Below are 25984 nucleotides of genomic sequence, written 5' to 3' on the forward strand. Positions count from 1 at the left end.
GCTTTTGCCCGAAAGCACTTTTTTGAAAAGTACGTTTGAGAAAAATACAAATAGAAGCACTTTTTAAAAGCTTGACCAAACACTAATGAATGTTCAAAAGTACTTTTTTAATTAATTGACCAAACACAAACTGTTTTTCGCTAAAAATGCTTTTTTGAAAAGTACTTTTAAAAAAAAGTATTTTTTAAAATAAGCAAATTTTAAAAACTTGGCCAAACAGGCTATTAAACTGTGAAAATACTACTGAGTTATTAGCTAACCTTTTCCAGATTAGCATGCGGTTTGTGAGACATATTTTCCCTGTTAACCATATTTGGAGGCCAATGAGGTTGAGGTAATACATGATCGTGTTTCTTTTGTTTACTTTTTAATGAAAGAAGAGGAGCAGGGCAGCTCAATACTATTTGTGGCCTAAACCGTAGCTTCAAATGAGAGGCTTGAGTTTTTATTTTTTTCAGCAAAAGAACTTTTATATATATTTTTAATTGAAATCTATTTTTCTAGCTTTTTAGACGCAATGTTATGAACAGTTGTTTTATAATCGATTGTTTATTTGAAATCTATTTTCCTAGTTTTTACTACAAAATTATCGTTCAATATCCATCTCATTTGCAATTTTAAACCACAACAATTCTCGATTTGTTCTTCATTTGTTTCTTTTAGTTCTCCATGATCAGTTGTTTCAACCAATTCTATTTTTAGCCACGATTTAATTTTATCGAAACAATTCCAGTAGATGCCCTTTTGTTTTCTTTCTAAGATTTTCCCCTTTGTTTATTAACATAGTTGATTGGAAAACAGGGGCTTCAACCTTCAAGTGACCATTGGATCATACTCCTAACATTCCGGTTCGAATTGTCACCTCTTGATTGAGTTATCCCCCGAGGACAATTTTCTTATCGCATGCCTAAATTTCCTCTAGATCTCTTTCTCTCTCTCACACACACACATTTTATTTGTTATGTTGAAGAGTGATAATTAACCTCAAATATCACCGGCTAAACCTATTTTTATACCAAACCTCTTAGACATAAATATAATTAGCAAATGCTAATTTAACTGCTCTTACAAATTTGGTAATGATAGACAGTTAGGAAGGTTTTTTCTGTATTGCTATCAATGTTGTTTGTTAAAGGGTTCAGCTGGAGTAAAATGATGATGATCACCAGCCACTTCCAACCACCATCCCCACCACCTTCTTCAATCTCTAATAAACCTTCAACTTCAAGAAAACAATTTACTAACAAACACCCTTCACCTACTTTGATCTTTAACAAAATTTCTCCATTTCTTTCTTTCATTGCCTACACAATATTGGCTGTTCCAAGTTTTGATTCATTTTCTTGGGAGAAAAAAAGAGACAATGGATGGAATCTCAAGAATGTTGGTGCTGTCAATGTTCTTTGCGATTTTTTTTGGTTTTCAAGGAGAGAAGAATGTGGTAGTTATGGCCATTGATGAAGATGCAAAAGCGCTTTGTAGCGTTAATCTTGCAGAATTTCTTCCTCCGCCTTATGGTGGCCTTGAAAATATGGTTTGTCAACCTGTTTGGAACTCTTTCCTGCTGCGTGTAAGTACTCATTTAACATTATACAAAATCTGTAATATGCATTTGGATTTATAAGACTATTAGCATCTAGTATTATCACCCATCATCTCCTTGTTTTTAACCAATGACTTGCAAGTATTCCAAATCTATCACCAGAAAAGGTCTTTATGGAAAATCATGAACAATAAGGTGGAAAAAGATTCAAAATTTTACATTTAAAGAACGATAGACTTCAATGTGTATGGTACTACATAGTCACACCGTGGACAGAGGCCAATTTTTGGTAATCACTAATAGTTTATGGCGCCATGACCTGAATGACTTCTATCTTAATTTCCGGATTCAGTACTATCAGAGTAACAGTGTTGTCATTATTTTATTACCTACTGTGTACACAACAATAATTTGCAATAAGTTTCAATATTTCACGCTTCCCCAACCTCCCAATTTATTTGGCATCATTTGACTAGACCTGGAGTTTAAGAAATAAAGGACTTCTAGTAGGTGCACGTGATCATGTCAACCGGAAGAAGAACATCTCATTAAGAACAAAATGAGAAGATAAATATTAGGAGTTTTTATATATAGAAAGATGTCAGTCTTTTCAGGATAGACATATAGAAGATAAATAGCAGCTTATAATGCAATTATAATGACTTCCATCTTAATTTCTAATTACAGTACTCTCAGAGTAAAGACAATGTGGTCACCATTGTGTTATCAACCATTTACACAAGTGGATGGGTAGGAATGGGGTTCTCCCACGACGGAATGATGATCAATTCTAGCTGTATGGCTGGATGGGTGACTCCTGCAGGTCATGGAAAAATCAAGCAGTATTATGTTGAAGGCTTCACTCCCTCGAAAATCATACCAGATAAAGGAGAGCTGCCATTGACAACTGTTCCACCTCTCATTTATCTTCAAGGTGCCACAGTTTACTTGGCCTTCCAGTTGAAGTATCCAACTCCGCTCAAAACTCAACCAATGTTACTAGCTTTCTCCAGCAAATATCCTCAACACCACCATCTAACCTCTCACGAAGATAAAACAACCATAAAATTTGACTTCTCTTCAGGTATGGTTATCTGTGTCTCTCTAAGTATCAAGTTTAATTTTTCCTACCTCAAGAATAATTAACAAGTTGTGTCGAAATTGACACAAGTATATTAAATGGGCACTTAAGCAATGGCCTTCACAATGAGCAATTTATACATATTAGCTTCATTTTCAGTTGTCTTCATAAAGCTTGTATTTATGTTTGTCTACTTTAGTTGAGATGATCTTCTCTTTCTCCTCAGGTACTACATATGCTGCCACTGCTACACCTAGTAACTATATTAGCTCAAAGAAGACCCATGGCGTATTGGGTATATTGGGATGGGGACTATTCTGCCCCTTTGGAGCAATTTTTGCAAGATACTTTAGGAGCCAACCGTTATGGTACTACTTCCATATATCTGCTCAATTCATAGGATTCATACTAGGACTTGCCGGAGTGGTCGTTGGTATTCAGCTCAACAACAAGCTGCAACCCCATATTCCAGGACATCAAGGCATAGGCATTCTTATTCTTGTGCTTAGTATTCTTCAGGTTTGTCCCTAGTCTCATTCAGCAAAAAAGATACTGAAAACTTGATCGATCATATGCTAAAACCTATGGTTTAGCTGCTGGAACATTAAAATTGGGGATCAGAATATGGTTGGAAAGATTGACAAATATCCTCATTCTATTGAATGGATGCTTTCCATTTTAAACTTGTGTCACTGACTCAATGTCTATGTTATGTCACATATTTTAGGATCATAGAAAATGTTCTAACATTTGCTTTACTTTTACAATCACATGTAGGTTTTGGCATTCTTTGTACGACCGGATAAAGACAGCAAGTATCGCAAGTACTGGAATTTGTATCACCGTTGGGTGGGGAGGATTGCTCTCTTCTTTGGGGCTGTGAACATAGTATTGGGGATGCATTATGCAAGCGCAGGGCAAGGATGGAAAATAGGTTATGGATTTGTTCTCGGTTCAACAATGCTGGCATGCATCATCCTGGAAACGATGTTAAGGCTAAAGAAGTTGGATGAACCAACTCTTCCTTCAAATTACCCCACGACTTCAATCTAGCAAAGATCTAAAAATTAGAATTGTTATAGGTAGACTGGGTGAACAAGTCGAAATTTTCCCTCCAAGCACTAAGTTCATTCAGCACTAGGAGTGCTCTTTACCAAAAATTGTATAGGAATTCTGTCCAGAATATGCTTTTGTGGTTGAATTTGGATTCTGCAGGCTCAGTACTAGTGCTCTTCAAAATTTCTCCTTTGAAGGACAAACTGAACTTTGCCTTCTTTATTTCACGTTCTTCAGTGCTTTTGAAGAGATTACATGTATTGACAACTTTTATATAGCAAAAATTTGTTTGTGGAGATCACCAGTATGGTATTGTAACATTGAATCAGTATGTATTTCACCCTTTGCTCATCAGAGCGATTGTTAGACGCCTCATAGTCATACAATGTATGCTACATGATTACTTTGGATAATGTCCAGCCAACCTATAGGAGGAATGAACAGACGTGGTTCTCAGCAATGACATACATTCAGTTTTCAGTTCTCTTTAACATGGAACTTGGAAGCTTTTTATGTAACTCTAGATTCTACTATATACTGTAAGTAAATAAGTGCCTCTCCAAGCTTCCTTTGTACTTGTAACTCAAATTTTAGATCAACATTGCACTTTCACTTTCTTAATTGGACTGAGAAAAGAGATGTTTGTACATCCCATTAGAAAGTGAGACTAATTCATGCCAGAATCAGAAAGAAACACTACTATATGATACAATAAGAGAGAGAGAGAAAGAGAGAGAGAGAGAGAGAGAGAGAGAGAGAGAGAGAGAGAGAGAGAGAGAGAACAGAAACAATAAATCTCATTCCTGAAAAGAGAGACAAAAGAGTAACACCTGGTCGATGACGAAGTCAGCACAGGCAATTTGGTTAAATGGTCTCTACAGGCAATTAAGACTTCCCATAACTCCATCCAAATCGAATTCAAAAATCTCAGATTTCATTTCAAATCATTTTAGATTGAACTTAGAGCAGAATGTATTGCATACAACTCTGCAAGTCCTAGATCAGATGCAGATATACTTTGTTGGAGCAGTCTAAGAAAAATTCGGTAACGTATACAAGTCAGTGAAACCAATAATCACTAGCAACTTAGAAACATGACAAGAAAGCGTTTAATTTTATATTGCACTATGCTCCTAAAAAAATGTTCTAACCAAACTGTGAAGCTTACATAAAAAAGACAACTCCTTTAGCGTCAAAAAGTATGTTGAGAGTAAACCTGCATATCAATAAAAAAAACACTATAAGCAGAAACCATGCATTGTCGCTAGGACTAAATTAATATCAGATGTGATCAAAGAACTGAAAATATAGCGCCATACGGTATACAATTTCGATCATTTCTTGGAGTCTTTCTATAGAAGGATATGGGATTGCTACCATTTGCTACATGAGGCTACAACTTAGCCTATTCGCTTACTGATATGTCACCCACTGAATCTTTTAGAATTCTACTGTATCTCAAAGGTAAATTATTCCATTAATGTTATCTCGACGGGAGGTTGGTCCAGAAGAAGCTAGATGTATCTCTACTTTACCCAAAGGTAAATGGAAGACTGAGCAAAGGATGATCTTTTTGCCCAATTAGCAGAAAAGAATGACCTTGGTGAGGAGAGTATTATCTCGTGCAGAGAACTAACCTTCAAGTTAACTGAGGCATAGTCTGAAAGCCAACGGACATCAAAGCCATGAGAATTGGAACAGCAGTAAATTCCAGCAGTCATGATACACGACCAACGGATATGTATACTCAGCTTCAATAGACCATCCTGCTAGGGTTATCTGGTAAAAAACATAAGAACCTCCTCAAGTAGCAGTAGCTATGCCATGTTCATGTGGATCAAAGCTGGTAGACCTGGGAACCTCAGTCTCTTTTATAACCCTGCTATATACAGCTTTGAAGGGCTGAGAAGAATATGGTCTCTTGAGCAAACTTATTGGCATTCTTAGAGTTTGTTTGCGGTTCCTCCGGCCCCGTACCAAAATGTTGAAGGTCTTCTCATTATCAGTCTCCGTAAGATTTCTCTGCACATAATTATCACTGCAACTTCCGGCCTTCTCATTTGATCCATTGTCCTCTTTTGATTGATCACTGGACAGGGTAACAACATGTGAATCTGAGGTGCTGCTTGTTCTCTCTTTTTCTGATCCAACCGCAGCTAAGCTCCCCACCGTTTCTGATGCTGGAAGATTTACTTCTTCCTTGACTACATCCCCAGTGTTGAGATCTACCGGTAAGCTTGTTGTCAAACTAATGCTTTCAGGATTATCAGATGGCTCCTTAGCAGCGGAAACTGAGTCAATTATGGGCTCAATCACGGGTGGTGAGACAGAAAACTCGACTGGGTGGCAGCCAGGCCAAACTGTGGTAGGAACGTACTCTGATGCATTAGGAGCTATATTGCATTGCCAAGCATAATGATTCGGATGGAAAGTGCTGCTATTCATGGGGAATGTATTTGGAGGTAACGTCTGGGGTTGAGAATATGGAGGGTAAATAAAGCGCAATGGGTGCATCATGTTTGGGGTGTGTGGAGGTGAAGGGTACAGGTGATGAGGGGAGGAGCACATTGGATTGGGCAACATGGAAGGTGGTCCTTGATGAAGAGACATGTTCACTGGCCAAGGGCCAACAGGTGGTCGTGTTCCAGGAGGAGAAGGGAGAGTAATGTTCATAGGTAATGGTGCTATGCGGGGAACAGCTGGTGACGGGCTGAATGGTGCTGCTGATGCGGATAGCTTTCTGGACAATTCTCGACTTGCATCACTTGTAGGCGATGACGCAGCTTGTACCTTCAGATGATCCATATCTTGCAAGGTCATATTCGAGATACAGCTAGGATTTAAATTACATGATGAGTCCTTTTCACAGGGATCCACTTTGGGAGAATTGTCAGAAGTAGGAACATTACGAGTCTCGACAGTACCCTGTTCCATTGGAATAACATCAACATGGCCGGGTTGAATAGATGCATTTGTAGATATCACATCTGAAATTTCACCACCTTTGAGATCACTCATTTGAATTTCTTCTTTTTTGTCAGTAGCTACTGTTTCACTTTTTTCCTGATCAGCAAAAGCTGTAACAAGATCCTGAATGTTCTCTTTCTTGATGGATTCCGCATCTCTTCTCATTACTTTGGAATTTTCTTCTGCTCCATTGCTCTCCTCGCCAAGTTTCAGACCGTCTTGATTATCAGGAATTTTATCTTCAGAAACTCTCTCCTGCAACATAGAGATGGTACCTGGTGGGGCAAGTGCTACTTCCTTATAGGAAGGAGATTTTCCTAGGTTTACTATCGAACTTCTCTTTGATAGTGATCCAACCTCTCTTGTTGCAGAAACTTGGACCTGCTCTGATGAAGTAGTTAACACATCTCCTCCAGTTGTGGAGATCTCAGGAACAGCATCTTTCACAGAAGATGACACAGACTTTACACGGTAGGCTACAGCTTTTATGACTTTTCGACCAAGTTTGGTACCAGGAGTTTGACCTTTTGCTATGTAATAATCTGCATAACTTCCTGGAGATGTCCGTTTCTTTAAGACATAATATTTACTAGCTTGATAGTTATTCTTCAATTTAGCAGGCTCAACATCAGAAACTGAGTCCTTTTTCTGGTAACCAATGACCTTACTGATGGTTTGACGCCTCTGCCTTCGTCTTCGTCCATAGAAACCACCTGACCTTGGTCTCTGCACTGGCTGCCATCCATCATCTGCTTCAGCAGAAGGTTCAGATAAGACTTCACGGACCATAGACTTCTCAATTGAAGCTTCCTTCAGCAAGGGCCCAGATTGGATGGGTTTGTTCTCAGCAATTCCACCATCTCTATTGTGATGGGATTCAATTACTGTGTCAATGGGCTTCATATTAATCTTGGGATCAGTATGATCTTCGACAATTTGTTTCTCCTCATCTGACTCTTCTTTTAGGACATCTTTAGAAGTGTCAGAGTTTGGTATGGCAACATTGCTTTGATCAGTTTTTCCCTTCACCTGAGAAATAAAAGCCTGAAAAAAAATATGGCAGAAAAGAAAAAAGGATAAGAAAGGGGGAACATGTCCACTTTACCATATATGGAGCAGTATTTGCACATTCCGTGGGGAAGCATGATAGGTAGTTTATCAGGCATATTCAATGTGAGCCTCAAGTTTCAAGCTACAGTGCCTACTTAGGGGAAAGAGAACAGGAAAGACAAACAGACCTTAGAGTGCCTGAAACATTTCAAAGCTTCTAAACATTACCAGTTTTCTTTTAAACTAGTTCACTCATTCCCTCTCCTCTTCCAGACTGGTATTATAGATGGTAGACCTTCCAGAAAGAGCATAATTGCTTCTGCTTATTTTATAACAAGTTTCATAAGATGAACGACTTCGTTGAAGCTTATTTCCATGTTCACATTCATGCTGATACGTATTGGAAAAGCATAAGCAAGAACAAATTTATTGTATTCTAAGCACCACATACCTTTGAGACAAAACCTTTTCTTTTTGATCCAACATCTCTCCCTTTGGCATCAGGATTTGGATTGATGTAGTCGAGCAAATCTGACACACTGCAACAGAGTATGTCACCACAAGGTTAAAACTGAAATAGTTTACTTACTGTTATCTAGAGTATGGCTATCTGCTTGTACATTTTTGTGAAATCCTATGTGCATAAAATTTATGCAATTACTAGTCAGGAAACATAAAACTTTTACATTGGCAGCCATTGAACATTGTCCTTCCTAGACAAATTCATTTTCCTTAAACTGAGGATCTTTAAGCGAAAAAAACACACCAAATGGAGTGCCATAACGAAATATGAATAGATGGATTGCAGGCATTGGTTCAATAAAATAATCAGGATGCCTTTGAGCATAAATCGAAGAGATTGAACATGAAGCCATAGTGAACATATCCTCTAATTTCAAAGCAAAAGGACTAGACAGTGGGCAAAAGAAATATCAAACATATGCTCTGGCAGACAATGATGATTCAAGTCCTTCAGTAATTACATTATCTTGCAGTCTAATAAGAGCTAGCACAGAAATTAACGTTGTCTGTTTACTCATTAAGTCTACCAAAAAGATTTAATTTAAGCAAAATGCATGCATTTACCTCAAATGACCCTTGCTAGCTATTGATGCATCAGGCTTCTTAGTTCCATTCCGAGCAGCTTCTTGCTGTTCAAAAGCCTTTGACTCAAAATACTCAAGCCACGCAGCAGCATCCTTCAGCAAAGATCAGAAAATTTTGAAATTATGAAAATACATGGCTGAAGTAAAAACAAAATACCTATATCGTATTTCAATAGTTTCATCACTAATCCATCACTTAGATTTCACCAAAATAGAGATGATATGACATTTAAATACAACCTAATTAAATTAGTTAGAAACATCTAGAGTTGTACCTTTAGTAGTTACCCATAAGAAACTTTGTCTGTGTAAAGCACTGATTGCTATTGATTTGAGGTATTATAACTTCACAAGGAAAAAGCAAAGAAAGTAAAGTGCCAGCGAATGCAATTTGTTCATCCATCTTTTATAGGGAGCAAAAGAGTGGGCCTACTGATTGTGTACATGTGCGATAGACAGAAGTTAAACCTGTGTGCGAAGATCATCTGGACCAAGCTTTGCTCGAAGTATCTGCAAGGTTGTTTGTTCATGCTGAACACTCAAAGGATAAGCCTCCATCAAAGAGAGTGCAATTGCTATAGCATGGTAACTTGCAGCTGTCTGGAAATCACAGAGGCACAAAGATAACTAGATTAGAGAGAGGTGTACGCAATAATCTGTAGAGACAATTAACCAGGTTCATCAGAGATGAAGGGCATTTAATTATGTCGCAACAAACTAAGACATAGTATCCAAGAACTTCAATATAGTGACGGAGTTGGTTTAATAACTGGAAGGTTTCAATCTTCCATATGTCCAACCAAGTTCAAAACACAACACCATGCAAGCTTGAACCAAACAAGACAAGTATAGTTTTATTAGCTAGACTACCAAAACAAAAACAAGCACACCATGTTCTGAGTTTCTGATAGAGATTACATAGTTTCAAACATCCCAATCTAGGCTATTACTCCCTCCGTTTCAAAAAGAGTGTCCACTTAATGTTTTGCACACCCCTTAAGAAAATACTAACTCCTAGGCAAAAAGATGTAATTTGACCTAATTAAATAGGTATTGGGTTTTGGTCACATAGCACTTAATAAGGGCAAATCTGAAAAAATAAGGTGAATTTTTTCTTGATTTGATAAGTGGACACTCTTTTTGAAGGAAAAAATAAAGGTTAAGTGGACACTCTTTTTGAACCGGAGGGAGTAGTATACTGAAGATTGTCAATGAAGTCCTTCATTGCAATAAATATGACTATTATGGACTGGTGGAGAAGCAATTTGGACCTGTCTTCAGCTCAATGACAATTACTATAAAGGGTGGAACGGGTTCACGATTAAACCCTATTTCCTTTTCTCATTTTGGGAACTCGATGTGCTAACAATGAGTACTCACTTTGAAGCCTAATCCAAGACAAAGCCTTAAGAAAGGTCATTTGTTTAAGATCACACTGAAGTTACTCGCTTAAAATGATAAATATGAGAAGACAAAAAGTAAATGGAACATTGAATGGACTTTTAGGTCTGCAAGTCTAGTAGTTAGCATGTCTTGCACATCTTAAGAGTATCTAGGGTCAATGACAGGTGACAGATATCAAATCACAAAGAAAAGAAAATGAAACCATCCACCTGCACTGATGCTTATTTGTGAACACCTTAGCCCGATAGCCAGGCAATAGACATCAGAAACAATTACTTGAATGGCATTACTTCTTTTCCTATAGTAAAATACGCATCCATAGAAGTTGATGGACAGACTAACACATATACTCAAGTACACTCTTTGACATGAAAACTACCCCGAATCCAGCCCCTTTTTGTCAATCAGGTTGATACTCATCTCACAAACTAGGAAATAAGAGGTCACTTTTTTTCTGAATAAGGCCACTTTAGTTTGACAAGCCTAGAGAACTATAGGGAGCTGTGAAAGCTTAAAAATACTTATAAGCTCCGGAGGAAGAAGAAAGGAACCTGAATATGGTCTGGACCGAGTAACTTTTGGTTACACTTCAAAGCTTTATGGAGATATCTGAGGGCAACATGCACATTACCGAGCCCTTCCTCCATCATAGCCACGTTAATATATGTCGCCGCAGTGTTTGGATGTGAGGGACCACATGTGAGATGCAACAAATAAAGAGCTCGTTTTACATACCTGTAAAATGTAAATGGGAAATTTCCATAGTGTGAATAACAACGGGGAAAAAGTGAAAAGAATCAAAACAAATATTCAAGCATTACTATTTATTGTCAAAAGTGGGGAACAGATATGAGTGATACAATCTTTCATTATTGGGAGAGTAAAAGTTTTCGCCGTGTTGATTTAGTATTTTTCCTTCTTATTTTACCAAGTTGATTTAGTACAAGTGAGCCTAAAATCTTGTCTACATAATCTAACCGCCTACGCAAACTCCATTATTTGAACTGTCACCCAAGATCATATTCCTCAATCAAATTTCAATCTATCATATTTATTTCACAAGCTTGATTAAGTACCACTGCTATATCAACTTCACGCCTAGACAGCTATTGGCAAACCTCTTTCCCACTGACATTATGTAACATTTCGTCATGAATCAAGCTAGCAACTAGATTGTATCTCTGTGCTAGACTAAACATAATTGTCCAAATCGTTTCTGTAATAGTGATATAAAAATTCTAAAAGCAACGACTACTAAGCTCCAGTTCAAAACAAGTTGGGGTCGGCTAGCACTAGTATTGTTATTGTTGGTATTTGAAGCAAGTTTTAGGTCATTTTATGTCAATCAGATAATTACTCCATCGCATTACAGAAGACCGTGTTTGACCTGTTCAGTTATTAGGAGTAAGATAATGAATGATATTGAGCTTGGATAAAATTTTAAAATAATGGTTCGAAATGCAAAATGTGGAGCATTCAGTTGGCACCAAGCCACACCAAGTTTTGACTAATATAAAGTACAATAGTATTTTTCTTTTATTAGCTTGAATAGTTGAAAGGGAGTAACTTGCCATCTAAGCGAAGATGACAAGTTTATCGAGACAGCCCGAAGAAACTATGCCACTTTCATAGTCCTATTGGGATGGGGGAGTAACTAAGAAGCATAGATGACCATTGACAAAATGATAATCAGAAAAGACAGCAAAATGTCTAGTTTAGGATAATGAACCTCCAACTCCATATCGATAGCTTGTTCTTTCTCTTTTTCTTTTTTCTTTTTGCTTGTATATTCTTTTTTTTTTTTTTTGCTTATTTTAGTTGTTGGCACCATCAGATAAATTTGAAGTACTGGAAATCTAACAGAAATAAACATACTTGAGAGCCAACTCTGTGTGTTGAAGTCGGTAATAGAAAACTGCAAGATCACCATAACTTTTCATGGTGTCTGGGTGATCGAGACCCAACTCTCTTTCATTTATGTCCAAGGCCTTTTGCTGATAGATTGTGGCCTGTCATGGATACCACCATCATCAACACATTTAGGAGTTGAATATGGATAGAGGTCAAGAGTAGTTATAACAGGCAGAAAAAGTAACAATGTAGGACCAAGGAGGTCTATGCTGACAAGCTTCTAAAGAATACCTGATTAAAATCACCGGTGTGATACAGAACAACAGCAAGAAGGCTATAAGCTCCAGCTGTCATTCGATGGTATGGACCACATACTGCGACCAGCTTGGCGAGAGCCTGAAAGCACCACAAAAATGCAGCATTTGTCACATGGTATGAAAAAATATATCATTGTATATCCAAGACCAACAAAAGGAAGAAATCTAAGAAGCCATGGGGTCGTGAAGCCCACCAATATAACTTGGTTTCTCCACAATAGAAAGTTTCAATCGGAAGAATGGAGAATGTAATATACAACTTTTTTCTATCTAGAAAATCAATTACCTTAGTCCCATAGCTGACAGCATCTTCAAGTTTTCCCTTATCCAGAGCTGTTTTGGATGATTCCAAAAGCTGCCTTCCATCTGCAGAAGAGCAAGCAGCTTGCTGCAGAAAAGGAGACACAAAGATACAAGGGGAAGTAGAAAAAAATTGGTAAGTTGGAACAAAAGAGAATTCAGTAATATCTCCTAGTATCGAAGACATTGACAGGGTTGCATTATCACCTTATGCACTGGTACTAGGCTGACAATGTCTACTTTCTGAAAAGGATTTGAGGAAGTCATATCATAATCTCTTGGAACCAGTTCAATTCCCACCTAGACAGAAAAAGTACTTGTAAGTGTTCTTGTCTATAGCACAAAACTGAAATAATTCATTTCCATCACTAAAGTATTCAAGTTTATCTGCACAAGATTTATATCCTTGCCCAAGTTAAATATTTAACGAATTGACGCACCAACAAGCGACACTAAATAAAACATACATGTAACTCATATACCTTCTTTACAATTGGCTAGTCAGATCACAATGTCTCGGCAAACATATTTCTTCAATTTCTTTTTATTTATTTATTTTGACAATGAATTTCTTTTTATTTTTTGACGAACTTTTTTTTTTTTTTTTCAATTTCAAAGATGGCAAAAATCCAAGTGTTCAATGCATTCTCAAAAGAAAGGTACCAAGTCCATCAAATGCAACCACTCAAAGACAAATGTTAAGACAAATGTTTGATGTATAATGTTTACTGAATGATAACTGTTCAACTTTTCATCATTTCATTACAAACGACATTAAATGAAAGATCTTTTTAAAAAATTGTGGAAAAGGATTATAACGGAGGAACAAACAGAAACTACACATGCAATGCTCCCACACCGAGGTCATTCTTAATTGCTCAGAACAAGAGTTTCAATTACCTTATGGCATAAACCACGAAGGATTGCAAATTTCCTCACATCTTTGTAATTTAGGCTGCCAACATCCCATTCATATCGCTTCTTCAAAAATAATTCCAGCCATCTCCAGATCAAAGAATCGACGCCGTACTCATTTGGATCGTCATTTTCAGGTACCCCAAGCATCATATTCAAAGCAGCAGCAATTATCCCAACCATATCCTCAACGTCAACAACCGATGCAATAACTGCTTGCAGAATATGTTTAAAAGCTCGGACTATCATCTCGTGTATACAAAGAGATTGCACATGTGATAACTTCTCAGAAAGTTTAACCTGCCCAAGAAAAAAAAGAGCGAGGATCATTTCAGGCGCAGCTTAATGAGATAAAATCGGCCTACTATGGTTTTACAGTTGCACATAGGATTTATATGATCTCAAACCAGATCAATGTAGCACTAGGAAGGAGATAAAGAATGAGAAATTCAACTTTCAGATAATTTTCAAACCTTTTGACAGGTCTAACAAAATTCAACATCTATATCTGATAATCTCAGTGCAATTAATATATTCAGGTAAAAAAAAAAAAAAATATGACCTGGAGATAGAAGACACGACAGAAATTGAAGATTAAGTGGAAAAATATATGTGTCACACACACACAGAGACATAAATAAGGAGAAAATCACTAAGGGTAGAAAAATGACCAATGAGACTTACTACTTGTCCAAGAGAACGCATACGTAGACCCCGGGTATGCATGAAATCAGTTAAGGTTCGACCATCTACTGGTGAGAGTTCCAAAGAGCCAAAATCAGCCACCTGCAATGCATTGTGAAATGAAACACAGCTAAGATACCACTTGTCACAAATTGATGCATCTATCATACAATTTTCATTATAGGTTTATATATACACAATACTATTTTATGTCTTACCAGCTTTGGTAGGGCAACTTCATTGTAATACTTCTGTGACAGATCAATCAGCTCTTCCAAAGACTGTCAGCAGCATTAAGTAGTTAGAAGACGTTAAAGGCCTTCTCGTAATCTATCAAAATATTTAAAGAATTCTACCTTAAGGTGAAGTCCAGTCTCTGACTCTTTCAACCTTGTAAAACCAGCCTCAGACAACAATGCCTTGAGGACGACCTGATTTTGATCCGTATCCTTCTCAAACTGAGACTCTCCAGACTGCAGGACAGCTTTTTCTGATCCCCCACCAACACCCTCTGAGACAGATTTGAAGCTTTCAGACTGGGATTCTACGTTAGTTCCATCTGTGCTCTTCTTTCTGTTCTTAAGGGACTTAAGAGGTATTCCAAGCCCCTCAACCTTCATCTCATTTTTTGTCTTGTCAATGGGGGGTTTCTTGTCCTTCTCTGATTTCTTCTGATCTTGTAAGTGCTGTATCCAGCATGCACCAAGTTCCCATCTGATGAAAGAGTCACCTTCTATTTTCTCTTCTTCAAGTTTGGTAAGACTCTCTTCTAGTATTCTGTTTACAAATGCCTGAGAGTAATCTGTCTCTTCAGTTTCTGTAGGTTTTGAATGCATTACCTTGTTATCCACTTTCTTGTGAAGGAGCAAGCGTAAACTGCAAGATAACATGCTAAAGTAAGAAAAATAGAAAATTAAGTCTTGAGAAGATGAATGCACCATCCACTAACAAATTGCTATTAAATACGCGACCAGTGAAATGGTGAAGATGACACCAAAATGACAGACTCTTTAAGGGATCGAAGACCAAGAAGTATTTTACAGCACTATATCATCAGAACAAAGAAAGAAGGTATCAGAAGGCAGTTGTTTTATTTTGGAAAAAGCTCATACTTAAAGACTTCTCCTCCATGATAATTTCTTCCTCCTACAAACTTCAGTTTCTAAAAGCTGAAACAGAATGAGAATCCCAATTTATCGAACTAAAGAAATTTTTGTTCAAGAGCTCAACATAACTTTATCTTCAGCTTATAACAGTCAAAAAAGAAAAAAATGTTTATTGTTTACTTCGTGAAACCACAACAGAAAGAGATCAATAAACTACTATTACTTGTTGGCTTATTATGAAAAAATTCAAGCTATACCTGTTGATATTGAGGGCATTTGCACCACCATCAGGCTGATCAGGAAGTTCCATGCTTTGCAGTGGGCTGCCCACTTTGTCATTTTCTTTTCTTTGAACTTTTACAGTTGCAATGTAACCACAGTGCCTTACATTCAAAACACCTAAAGTAGCAATATCCTGAATTGAAAATGCAGCAAGTTTTTTTCCAATCAGATGCACTATATCAGAAGTATAACCACATCATTTTTATAAGTACTTTCTTACATGGGCAGCAGTATTTTCATCAGCAGTTATCCCCTTCAATAAATTTCTTTCCATGAGATTCTTCATAGCTATTCCAGTTGCTTGAAATCCATCAATTTTGGTATCTACTTTGCAGCTAGCATTCGAAGCATCTTTGGTAACAAAGATGCTCAAGTCCCCAACTGTCTCGTTAAAGATGATTTCTCCATTCGAATCACAATGACCTGGTTTAACATTCTCCATGACATGCTTTACAGCTGAAATGGCTCGGAAAATGGCGACATCAACAAATAAACTATGAAGAAGAAATGCCTTCCTGTCTCGGATCTGCCTCTCCTCTGTTGTCTTACAAGGCATGGATGCAACATTCGAGAATTCATTGGCATAAGGTAACAAATCATATTTTCCATCTCGGCCTAGACCACCTCCATTTGCTCCCCAGTTTTCGTCCTCCACAGGTAGAGGTGGAAAGACTGCTGGCAACTGTGCTGCCACAGGTGGTATAAGCCATGTGTTGGCTCGGAATCCATAGGGAAGATTCCCAAACTGTATTAAGAAGAAAAACAGTTTAGACCCCCGGGTTGGAGAATCTTAAACGAATGAAGAAAACATTCACAGTTTGAAATCAGATTTAGAAAAATTAAGGTGATGAAACATGTCAGGGAAATCATGAACTGCACCTTATTACGGTCTAAGAATGCTTTCATGAGATCATCGTAAGCCTGAAAAGTGGGACGAACAGTGTCAACTTCAACAACTATATATATATATATATATATATATATATATCCTTACAAGGAAACAAGACAAAAACTAGCATGACTGTAATTAAAAGGTAGAGAATCTGCCTAAGCTCACATTGTCAAATGCTCTACTGAGTTGTCTCAATAAATCAACAAGATTGTGACAAAGAATCCCTTGCTTTCCAAAGTTGTAAAATCCTTTTTTGCAAGCTTCAATGATAACCAGCTTTCCATTACAAAGTTTCACCTATAAACAATGAAAAATGCACATCAATCTGTTAATTTATGGTTAAATCATATCTGAAATCATAACACATAGAAATACTTTTTAAAAGTTTGACCAAACACTAATAAATGTATTTTTAAATTAATTGATCAAACACAAACGCTGCACTTTTTAAAATAAGTTTGATTTCAAAAGTTTGGCCGTACATGCTATAAGAAATAAAGAAGCTGTGCGCTTGCTTACTTCAAGAGAGAAAAGATGATCATCTTGCTGTCTTGTTGCTCTTCTTATGACTGCAAAAAACTAACATTAGTTTTCATTTTAATCACAACAAGATAGACGATAAGAGTGAGAGAGCATTACACTGAAGAGGAGGAGTGAGATGAGAAAGCGAGAAGAACTCATAGAAGCTTCCAATCTTAGGACACGTGTTGCTCATCTCTCCGTCCACGTCCGCCGCATCTTTACCTAGCTGTTGAGCCGCCGGAGACGGCGTTTGTGGCGGCGACGATGACTTATCATTTCCCCGAGACTTGTTGGATTTTTTGGCGCTCTTGTTATCCTGCGCACCCCGCGCATTCTTGCTTGAGTCGGTTTTCAACTCTTTGCCTGACGGCCCAAAACTCGTTGTACAAGCGACGATATCCAACAGCCTTCTAACGTGCGCCGTTGCGCTTTCTTCATCGTAGTCCTCTGTCAAAAAAGGAAATAATTAAAATGTTTGAGGGTAAAGTTGGGTTTACCTAATTTCGAGAAATGATAAACCTGGGACCACTTTCCTAAAATAGGAATATCCTACATTGGAAAAATATAGAAATATTCTATACGACGACGTTCTAGTTCTGAAATTTTTTACCTTCGACAAGAGTGAGGATGCAGGGCTTCAGTGCGGAAACGTCCACTGTTTCTTTTAAACGTGGACCCCTTAACTGTTAAAAGTGGGAACAACAGTAAAAAATCAAATGTTGATTAAAAAAAGTAAAAATCTAATGGTACTCGTTAAGGAAACAGATAAGAGAATATTGACGGCCGTTACATCATGAGACAGTGAGAAATTGGTGATATTACAAGTTGTTGTGTTCACTGATAGTAATCGACGAACATCGATAATCCTATCTGTAGATATTCCCTGCTCAAACAAAACAAAAACCGTTAAAATTATTTAACAAAATAGAAGATATTTTGAAGAAGAAAAAAATATTAATAATAATATATTTAACCTAATAGCAATAGTCATGTAGCAATGTTGTAGAAAAATCAATATTAAATGAAAAGGTTAACAATAAAATAAAAGTTGAGCATACCTTATCCATACTCCACGTCATGAATTTATTTTATGTCAATTCACAGAACATTTTATTATCATAAAACACTATTTATTGCGTATACGTTGCTATGACTGATATATGACTCTTATTTCTACGACTTCTCTTAACTTTGTGTGTCGACCATATGACCTTTGTTTCTACGACCAGTGTTTTAAAAGGCGGGGGCGTAAGGCGGGGCGTTTTACATATGCCTCGACGAGGCGTAAGCCTCGAGGCACAGGGCGTAAGCCCCATGGGTATTTAATTTTTAGTATTTCTTCAAATAATATAATTACAATAAATATTTTTAAATAGGTAAAATTACATAAAAAAATAAAAGAAAACTGTAAATAAATGAAATATATATATATATATATATATATATATATATATATATATGTGTGTGTGTGTGTGTGTGTGTGTGTGTGTGTGTGTGTGAGCGCGCGCGCGCTTGATCCTCACAAAAACATGATCAAAGCAATCCATTATACACCGCTTATAACTTGTAATTATATATAACATAATTTTACAAGTATAAACAATACAATAAAATAAAAGCTATTATGAAATGCAAAACAATTCTAACATTTTAACTTTCAAACACGAAAAAAAACACAGTTTCTTAAAATACTATTACTATCATACTATTCATTTTATCTCCCTATAAGCAAATAATCAATAAAATTTATCAATATTACAATTAAAACATAACTTCTTCATGAACAAAAAGTAAATTATATGATAATTCTGATACATAGGACTTATGACCAATGACAAGTGAAAATGTACAATTCCGCTATGTGTTTTTTTTTAAAAAATTAAGTGATATTCACCCTCACGACGTTCTCAAATAGTAAATATCCAATACTACGACTTGTTATATGAGTTACACCCAATCTTCTATTTCTATAGATGAAAAACTATTAAGTATCATTATTTTGTTAAACAATTATGAGGGTGAATGATTTTAATTAAGAAATTTAAAATATAATTTGTGTAAGAACTGTTAGGCGAGCCCTGGGCGTTGGGCGTTAGGCGTGTTTAGGGCGTACGGTTGGGTGCTTAGGGCGTAAGCCTCATAGGAACTAAGCCCCGCACGTTAGCCCCAGGGCGTTTTGCCACTGCCCTGCCCCGAGGCGAGCCCCGGGGCGAGTCCTGACACTGCCTTTTAAAACAATGTCTACGACTTTTACTAACTTTGTTTATCAACCATTCAATTTCGTAAATTAATCTATATAAAAAGTAAGATTTGAAGAGTTGTGCTTATGCAAGTAACCAATGAAATCTTGAGATGGGTAACCGACTGTTTGAAAAATATTAGAACTTTAGCTCTTCATATTTTTCTTTTGGAATATCTATTGATAAATTAGAAAGCCAAGCTGTCAGAGGCTGAATCTGCTTTTCTTGGAAAACAATAAACTTGGTTGAACATCAACCAAAAACTAACACAAAAGTACTCGAATAAGATAAAGAATTCGAAAAAAAAAAAGGACCCAACTATTAAACAAATTAATGACACGGGCAACTGTAGATATCGTTAAACCTTGTGTTTCATAAGCAATAAAATTGTTTAGTAAATGACAAACCTTTAAAATAACTTGAGTCTCATCCGGAAGGTTTATCGTAATATCCATTACAACTGGAAGAACTGAGTAGCAAAAAACAAAATACATATTAGCAAGCAATAAAGATTAATTATCTTAATATAGGCTAAAATGTACACATGCAAATTAAATTCAAATTGTTCTCGCAGAAAAAAAAGAATTAATACCCTTCTCTTCTTTCTTCTTCTTGTCTCCCTTCGTCTTGCCACGACCATTCTTGTTGGGTGCCATTTTCCAACTCAAATTTTCGAACTTTCAGATTCTTTAAATGTTACCTATAGAAATGCCACCACAAAATTTCACATAAAACTATTGCAGTACCAATGAGGCGGAGCTAGCGTTTTGGTTACGGGTTTGCTCAACCAGTAATCTTGGTCCAAATCTTATAACTGTATCAAAAAAAAATATTGAATATGTATATATTATTAATTTAAAACCCAAAATCTTGAAAGGAGTAGAACCCAAACCCGAAAGTGTCAATATCATGGCTCCGTCTCTGCAATGGTTTTCTTCATTCTTAAATCCAATTAACCAATTAAATACACATAGTCCTTATTTGGATTAAATAAATCGAAAGAAATGTTTAGAAGTAGAAGCAAGAATTAGCGAATAAATAAAGTATTATATTCTGCTTGTAATTTTGCATGTATGCACGAGCAAAGTAGCTGAAAATTACCTGATAGGAAAGCTGAAGTTTCGACAAGTGCACCGCTTAATCAAGAAAGGGGTATTTAATGCTTCATTCAATAACTATGAAAATGAAGTAGACAGCACACACCTGCTATAAATGTGTAGTATAATTAAGTTATTAATATGAAGTATGTTTATCAGTAGCTAGGGATATTGATAGCTCTGGGAATTTTATAGAGAGGGGTTTAAGATAAGGAACAGTACATTCACTAGAGGTTTTGAATATGGAAATGAAATCTCAGCCAGTAGAGGAGAAAGAAAGAAAGAAGGGGGGAAACAATTGTGTGGGGGATATAGAGAGAGATGAATGTGTATGATAAGGAAGGAAGGGTTGAGATTTAACTTCAGAATTATAATGACATATTATGGCAGTTTCTGTAGATTTTATTAGACTACAATTTTTTTAAAATGAAATAAGGGCTGGTGATATTCCAACTTGCTAGCTGCAACATTTGAGACAGAGAGAAGAAAAGGCATGGACCACTTAGATATTCATCTTTTCACATAGACTTGTGTGTAATTTCCTTCCTATCACTTACTACCCAATTCATCCTATGTGAAAAAAATGACTACTACTAATATTTTGATAAAATGATGAATATTGAGCATGAGGATTTTTCATAGTTATCTAGATAATGTTACCATATTACTATCTATGATTGATCAAAATATACACATAATCTTTCTGTTACAAATAATTTTTTTGTTTTTGTAAGGTGATAGGTGGCAATTGAAACTGATGAGCTTTATGTATGGTATAATAAATAAATTATTTTTGTCACGTAAAAGTAAATGCATTAACTACAACAACAATAAAAGCAAGAAACTTCACAGATTGTAATAATAAAGTCATAAAAATATTTTTTTTCACAGTAGAATAATTGAACTTTACAATTATAACAGTAAAGTTACCGAGATTTACCACTATAATGATAAGTAAAATTTACTTGACATAGCTTCCATTATTACCTATTTATGGAACATAACTAAAATTTTCAATAATTATATTTAGTAGCTAAAATATAACATATTTACTTCACATAGCAACCATGTTTTTACCACTCATCTGATAACTTCCCACTCCCCTAAATTTAAGCAAAAAAAAAATGTGTCTCTCTCCTACCTCCTAAATACACGCCATTATTCACCAAATCCATTACTTTCCTCCAATTTCAAATCAGTTTTACAATTCTTCAACTTTCTTGTTTATTTCTAATTTACTACTCATTAATTTCACTCATGTTTCAAATCTAATTCCCAAAATAATGTAAGATTCTATACTGATTTTTAATTTTTCACCTTGTATTTAACCTATATTTTGGGTTTTTTTTGTTCGTTTGAATCAGGAATGCAAGTCTAAGTAATCGTCTATCAGTGTTTGTTCTTGGTTGTTTTTTCTTAGATTCAATTGAAATGACTGAGAAAGCTTCTACTCCGATGAGAAATACAGGTATAGAACCCGAATGTGCGATTCCTAATTGTTCTTTGGGAATTTCTCAACATGAAACTGCCATTACAGGCTCTTATGCTGAGAATCTTTCAAAAAGAATTAACGATCCTAGGCATTCTAAGGAATATGTTGATTCGAAGAGTAAACAACAAGAAAAAGTGAAAAGGGTTTCTCAAATGGAGAAACAAAAGAAGAGGAAGGCTGGTGACAATGTTGTTAATGTTAAGGGCAAAAAAATTGCTAAAGCCAAACATAATGTGGATGAGAATGATGATGAAGAGGTATATTTATGTTGTATTTTCAGTATATTTAGTTCTTTTTTTTTTTAGTTCAGTTATTATAGATCTGTGAATTAACCAGATCTATATTATATGTGCATTTTAAGTATATTTTCTGTTTTTTTTTTTTTTTACACATGTTTCTTCAGTTATTTCGTGTTTATTGTTCTTCACCATAACTGTAATTTTTAAGATTTTTAAATACATTTGTGTATATTTTATTGACAGTTATTACAGCTCTGTAATTTACATATTCAGTCGATATATGTCATTATATTTTCGGTATATTCATATATATTTATTGTTCTCTTAGATTGTATTTTTTCATTGTCAATCACTGTTTTGTTTTATATTTGTATATATTTTTGGTTGATCTCTTTTTTACCTGTTTGTGTTCACTGTTTTTTGTCAATCATACGTGTTTTTTGGCATGTTGTTTCAGGTATCTAAATTTTTTGGTTACCAAGCACCCTGCTGTGGTACCATCTATGTGTAGATACACGAATGTTAATGTAATGCAAGATATTAGAGGCAAACTAACAGATCCACAGATGGATGTGTTTAGGAATTCTTGTTTTGGTAAATATCTTAGAATGCAGCAATTGGATGTACAAGCACAGATTTTTCAGTGCTTTATGGTCAAAGAACTTAGGGGTAGTACATATAGGTGCTTTACATTTGAAATAAATGGTAAAGTTCTGCGTTTTGGCCTTAGAGAATTTGCACTGATCACTGGGCTAGATTGTGTATCTGATGAAAATGATTTTGTTTATGATAACTCAAAACCGAATAGGCTTATGGTTGAGTATTTTGGTAGAAATCAGGAGAACCAACTGCCAGTTAAAAGACACGAGCTTATTGAGTGTTTCAACAAGACTGTCTGGAATGATAAAGGGGATGACGCAGTCAAGATGGCAATATTGTATTTCATAAATACGTGGGTACATTGTGGTGAGCCAAACTCAACAAACATACCAAGGATCTATTTTGATGGTGTAGAGGACGGGAGATATAATGAGTATCCTTGGGGTAAAGATTCGTTTAGAGAGTTGGTTGTAAGCATCGGGCAAAAATATGCTGGTTTTAAGAAATATTATAGGATTCATGGTTTGTCGCTTGCTATGCAAATATGGTTGTACGAATGTTGCTCAAAAGTCCCGTCAACCATTGCAGTTAAGACGGGGAATTTAATTCCTAGAATTTTGAACTGGCGGACTACGGAAGGAAAACCAGAATTCAAGAGATTGATGGAAAACCCGATAAAACAGTTTTTTAACAGTTTTGTGTCCTTTACCATTTAACTGTTTTAATATGTTTGTTTTACATAGTATATTTTGATTATATTTTATCTATATTTATGAAATAAGTCATTTGTGATCAATATGTTTTGACTATATTTTCCTCATATTTTTAGTATGTTACTAATGTAGATATATATGGTAATATAGTTTCTATATTTTGTTGTTCACAGTTCTGTAGATTTGAGGAAGTTGTGCCAACACCCCATGAGTTGGAAATTCTTAAATTGCCTCCTGTTGCACATGACATACCAGACGTCAAACATGGAGTTGATGGTGTACATGGTACTGATTTGGTAGACGATGATTACGATGATTTTAGTACCACACCTCTGCATCTATCCAATGGCAAACAACAACAAAGGAGTGTCAATTCTAATTCCCCGCGAGGCAAGAAACGGACACAGATTCCAGTTTCTATTCCTCCTTCCAGGAAAGAACCATCACGGAAGGAATATGGGATAAAAGGGACAAGGAAACCAGATGCACCTATAGGACCCCGAACAGATGAGTTTAAGCTGATAAGGGAAGAGATTCGGATTTTCAAGAAAGAAGTAGGCGTTTTGTTTTCAATATATTTTTTTTACTTCACAGTACTTGTGTCAAGTAATTAACAATGCTAATTCTATTTTTTGTGTTTCAAAACTGTAGGTGTTTGACTACATGGATAACAACTTCAAAAAGTTGTTAGATGCAATAAAGGGCAATCAAACACCAGATAAGGTAAAACTCAACACTAAAAATGGAAATTATTTACTTTTTAAGTTATTTTGACATATTTATTGGAAGACTTTATATTTTCTTTTGGAAAATTTTAAAGGTCGGAGACACAATGTTGCAAGCTGACTTACATAGTGATGGTGGGATTTCTCAAGGGAATCAAAGTGGCAGTGCAGTAAAGGTTTCAACCAAAGAGAATCAAGGTGGTGGTGCCACTTCCGCGCAGAGGAGTCATCCAGTGGTACTCATTTTTTCTTTCACTTTGCTATATTTGCAGTATATTTTTCAAAGTGAAAATATTGGAATTTTAGTTGTGTTTAGTATTACCTATAGTGTATTTACATATATAGTTTTCACATGGTGATTTGTTAGTAGTGTTCTTTTTTATGTATCTATTTGTGTTATTTTTGTTATGATTGTGTTTATATATAACAGTAGTGTTATATTTGTTTTGGATTGATATTTTAATATTAGTTTTTCATATATGTTGTGGCTATATTTTAATTGTATTTTGATTATTATGTTCAATGTTACTTATTCTGGTTTCTGTTTACTATATTTCAGGTATATTTATCATATATTTTGTCTATATTTATATGAAACTTTTAACTTTTATAGCAGTGCTATACATGTGTATATGTGTATCCGTTTTGCTGATGCCTTTAAATTCATTTGAACCATGTTTTTATTGTTTTAGGTTGAGAAAGTTGGGTTGCCAATTAATGATCCGATTTCTGTTGTTGATGTGGATAAAGAAACCGGAGTTAAAAGTGATGCACAAACAAATGGAGTGCCCATAACACCAATCCATTTAAATTTTGATGTAAGTACTGAAATGTGGCTTTTAAGTGCCAATCACATATCGTTTTGATAAGCAATAATTGACAAACAGCAGTCGTTTTTTTCTTGTTTTTTATTTCTAGAATTTCAGCAAATCGGCGATATGAAGAATGCTAATGCTGAATTTACCGCATTAGAGGAAATGGTAGCGGACTTGCTAGTCAACTGCCCTTTAGCATGTGTTATTCCTCTCGGTCCTCCTCCAGTACCATGCGATGATCAAACCGATTTGTCAAGTTTAAGGACCCCTCAGAATCTGGACGATAACCCGGTAACGATCTCTCAGTGGATGATTCCTGATTCTCAGATACCAATCCAACTTGGAGTACAACCAACAATCGGACAAAGTTCAACTAATGAAACTGAACAGCAAGTTGGAGTACAACCGATCGTTGGCCACAGTTCAAGTGATGAAACTGGACAACAAGTTCCCGTACAACCAAATGCGGGTCAAAGCTCAAGTGGTGAGACTGCATAGCTTTCAAACACTGAAAAACAAATCATTGTCCATCCAGGTGCTGCCCGAGAAAGGAAACTAAGCAAATACAACCTGTCCCCTTATTGTCTCAATTTCAGCTCAGCGGGTTCTTCTGCCAAAAATATCAGTCCTTGCATTTATCAGAAAAAACACCCATTGTTGACCACCCTATAAATTCCCCGTTAGATACTTCGTTTCTTCAAGAATATCAAAAGTGGCTTGAGAAGGATCTGTTGAAATCGCACGACAAAAGGTACTTATTGTCACAACTTTTTTTTTTAGTTTTCCAGAATTCAATTATCAATAAACTAAACGTATGTTCTTTCCATTGTTGATATACAGGAAGCCAAAGGAAAATCATTACATAAAGAACAAGGAAGGACTTGATCCTGCGGATACCGAACTTCGGTAGCATTTAGGCGTTACAGCCGTATCCGACAAAAACTGGTTCTACTTGTTATCTATGGATGAGCAACTTTGGACTGATGA

General features: G+C 35.9%; 2 protein-coding genes across 2 annotated transcripts; one reads left to right on the plus strand and one right to left on the minus strand.

The window, feature by feature from the left end:
- Positions 1-532: 532 nt before the first annotated feature.
- LOC132645450 (cytochrome b561 and DOMON domain-containing protein At3g61750-like) lies at positions 533-3976 on the plus strand. Its single transcript, XM_060362434.1, has 4 exons — positions 533-1570; positions 2231-2627; positions 2851-3143; positions 3402-3976. The coding sequence occupies exons 1-4, from the start codon at positions 1364-1366 to the stop codon at positions 3675-3677; spliced, it is 1173 nt and encodes a 390-aa protein (XP_060218417.1). The 5' UTR covers positions 533-1363; the 3' UTR covers positions 3678-3976.
- A 616-nt stretch (positions 3977-4592) lies between these two features.
- On the minus strand, positions 4593-20711 carry LOC132645449 (protein REDUCED CHLOROPLAST COVERAGE 1). The gene is made up of 25 exons (XM_060362433.1): positions 20418-20711; positions 19909-20016; positions 19724-19785; positions 17867-17959; positions 17687-17759; positions 17194-17523; positions 17074-17123; positions 16720-16851; positions 16542-16583; positions 15883-16407; positions 15638-15795; positions 14631-15150; positions 14493-14555; positions 14275-14376; positions 13576-13890; positions 12883-12975; positions 12662-12763; positions 12350-12454; positions 12083-12216; positions 10759-10942; positions 9272-9403; positions 8784-8896; positions 8149-8236; positions 5318-7691; positions 4593-4896 (listed from the first exon to the last, which is right to left on the minus strand). The coding sequence occupies exons 2-24, from the start codon at positions 19970-19972 to the stop codon at positions 5484-5486; spliced, it is 5688 nt and encodes a 1895-aa protein (XP_060218416.1). The 5' UTR covers positions 19973-20016; positions 20418-20711; the 3' UTR covers positions 4593-4896; positions 5318-5483.
- Between the last annotated feature and the right edge of the window lie 5273 nt (positions 20712-25984).

Source organism: Lycium barbarum, chromosome 6, assembly GCF_019175385.1.
Source record: "Lycium barbarum isolate Lr01 chromosome 6, ASM1917538v2, whole genome shotgun sequence".
Taxonomy (NCBI): domain Eukaryota; kingdom Viridiplantae; phylum Streptophyta; class Magnoliopsida; order Solanales; family Solanaceae; genus Lycium; species Lycium barbarum.

Excerpts from the sequence above, each read along its gene's own strand:
- LOC132645450 (XM_060362434.1), top strand. The coding sequence starts at position 1,364 with ATGGATGGAATCTCAAGAATGTTGGTGCTGTCAATGTTCTTTGCGATT. Across the intron at positions 1,571-2,230 it reads GGAACTCTTTCCTGCTGCGT|TACTCTCAGAGTAAAGACAA; the intron begins GTAAGTACTCAT and ends TTCTAATTACAG. Across the intron at positions 3,144-3,401 it reads TTGTGCTTAGTATTCTTCAG|GTTTTGGCATTCTTTGTACG; the intron begins GTTTGTCCCTAG and ends AATCACATGTAG.
- LOC132645449 (XM_060362433.1), bottom strand. The coding sequence starts at position 19,972 with ATGGCACCCAACAAGAATGGTCGTGGCAAGACGAAGGGAGACAAGAAG. Across the intron at positions 15,796-15,882 it reads ATGAAAATACTGCTGCCCAT|GATATTGCTACTTTAGGTGT; the intron begins GTAAGAAAGTAC and ends TTTTCAATTCAG. Across the intron at positions 9,404-10,758 it reads TCGGTCCAGACCATATTCAG|ACAGCTGCAAGTTACCATGC; the intron begins GTTCCTTTCTTC and ends TGTGATTTCCAG.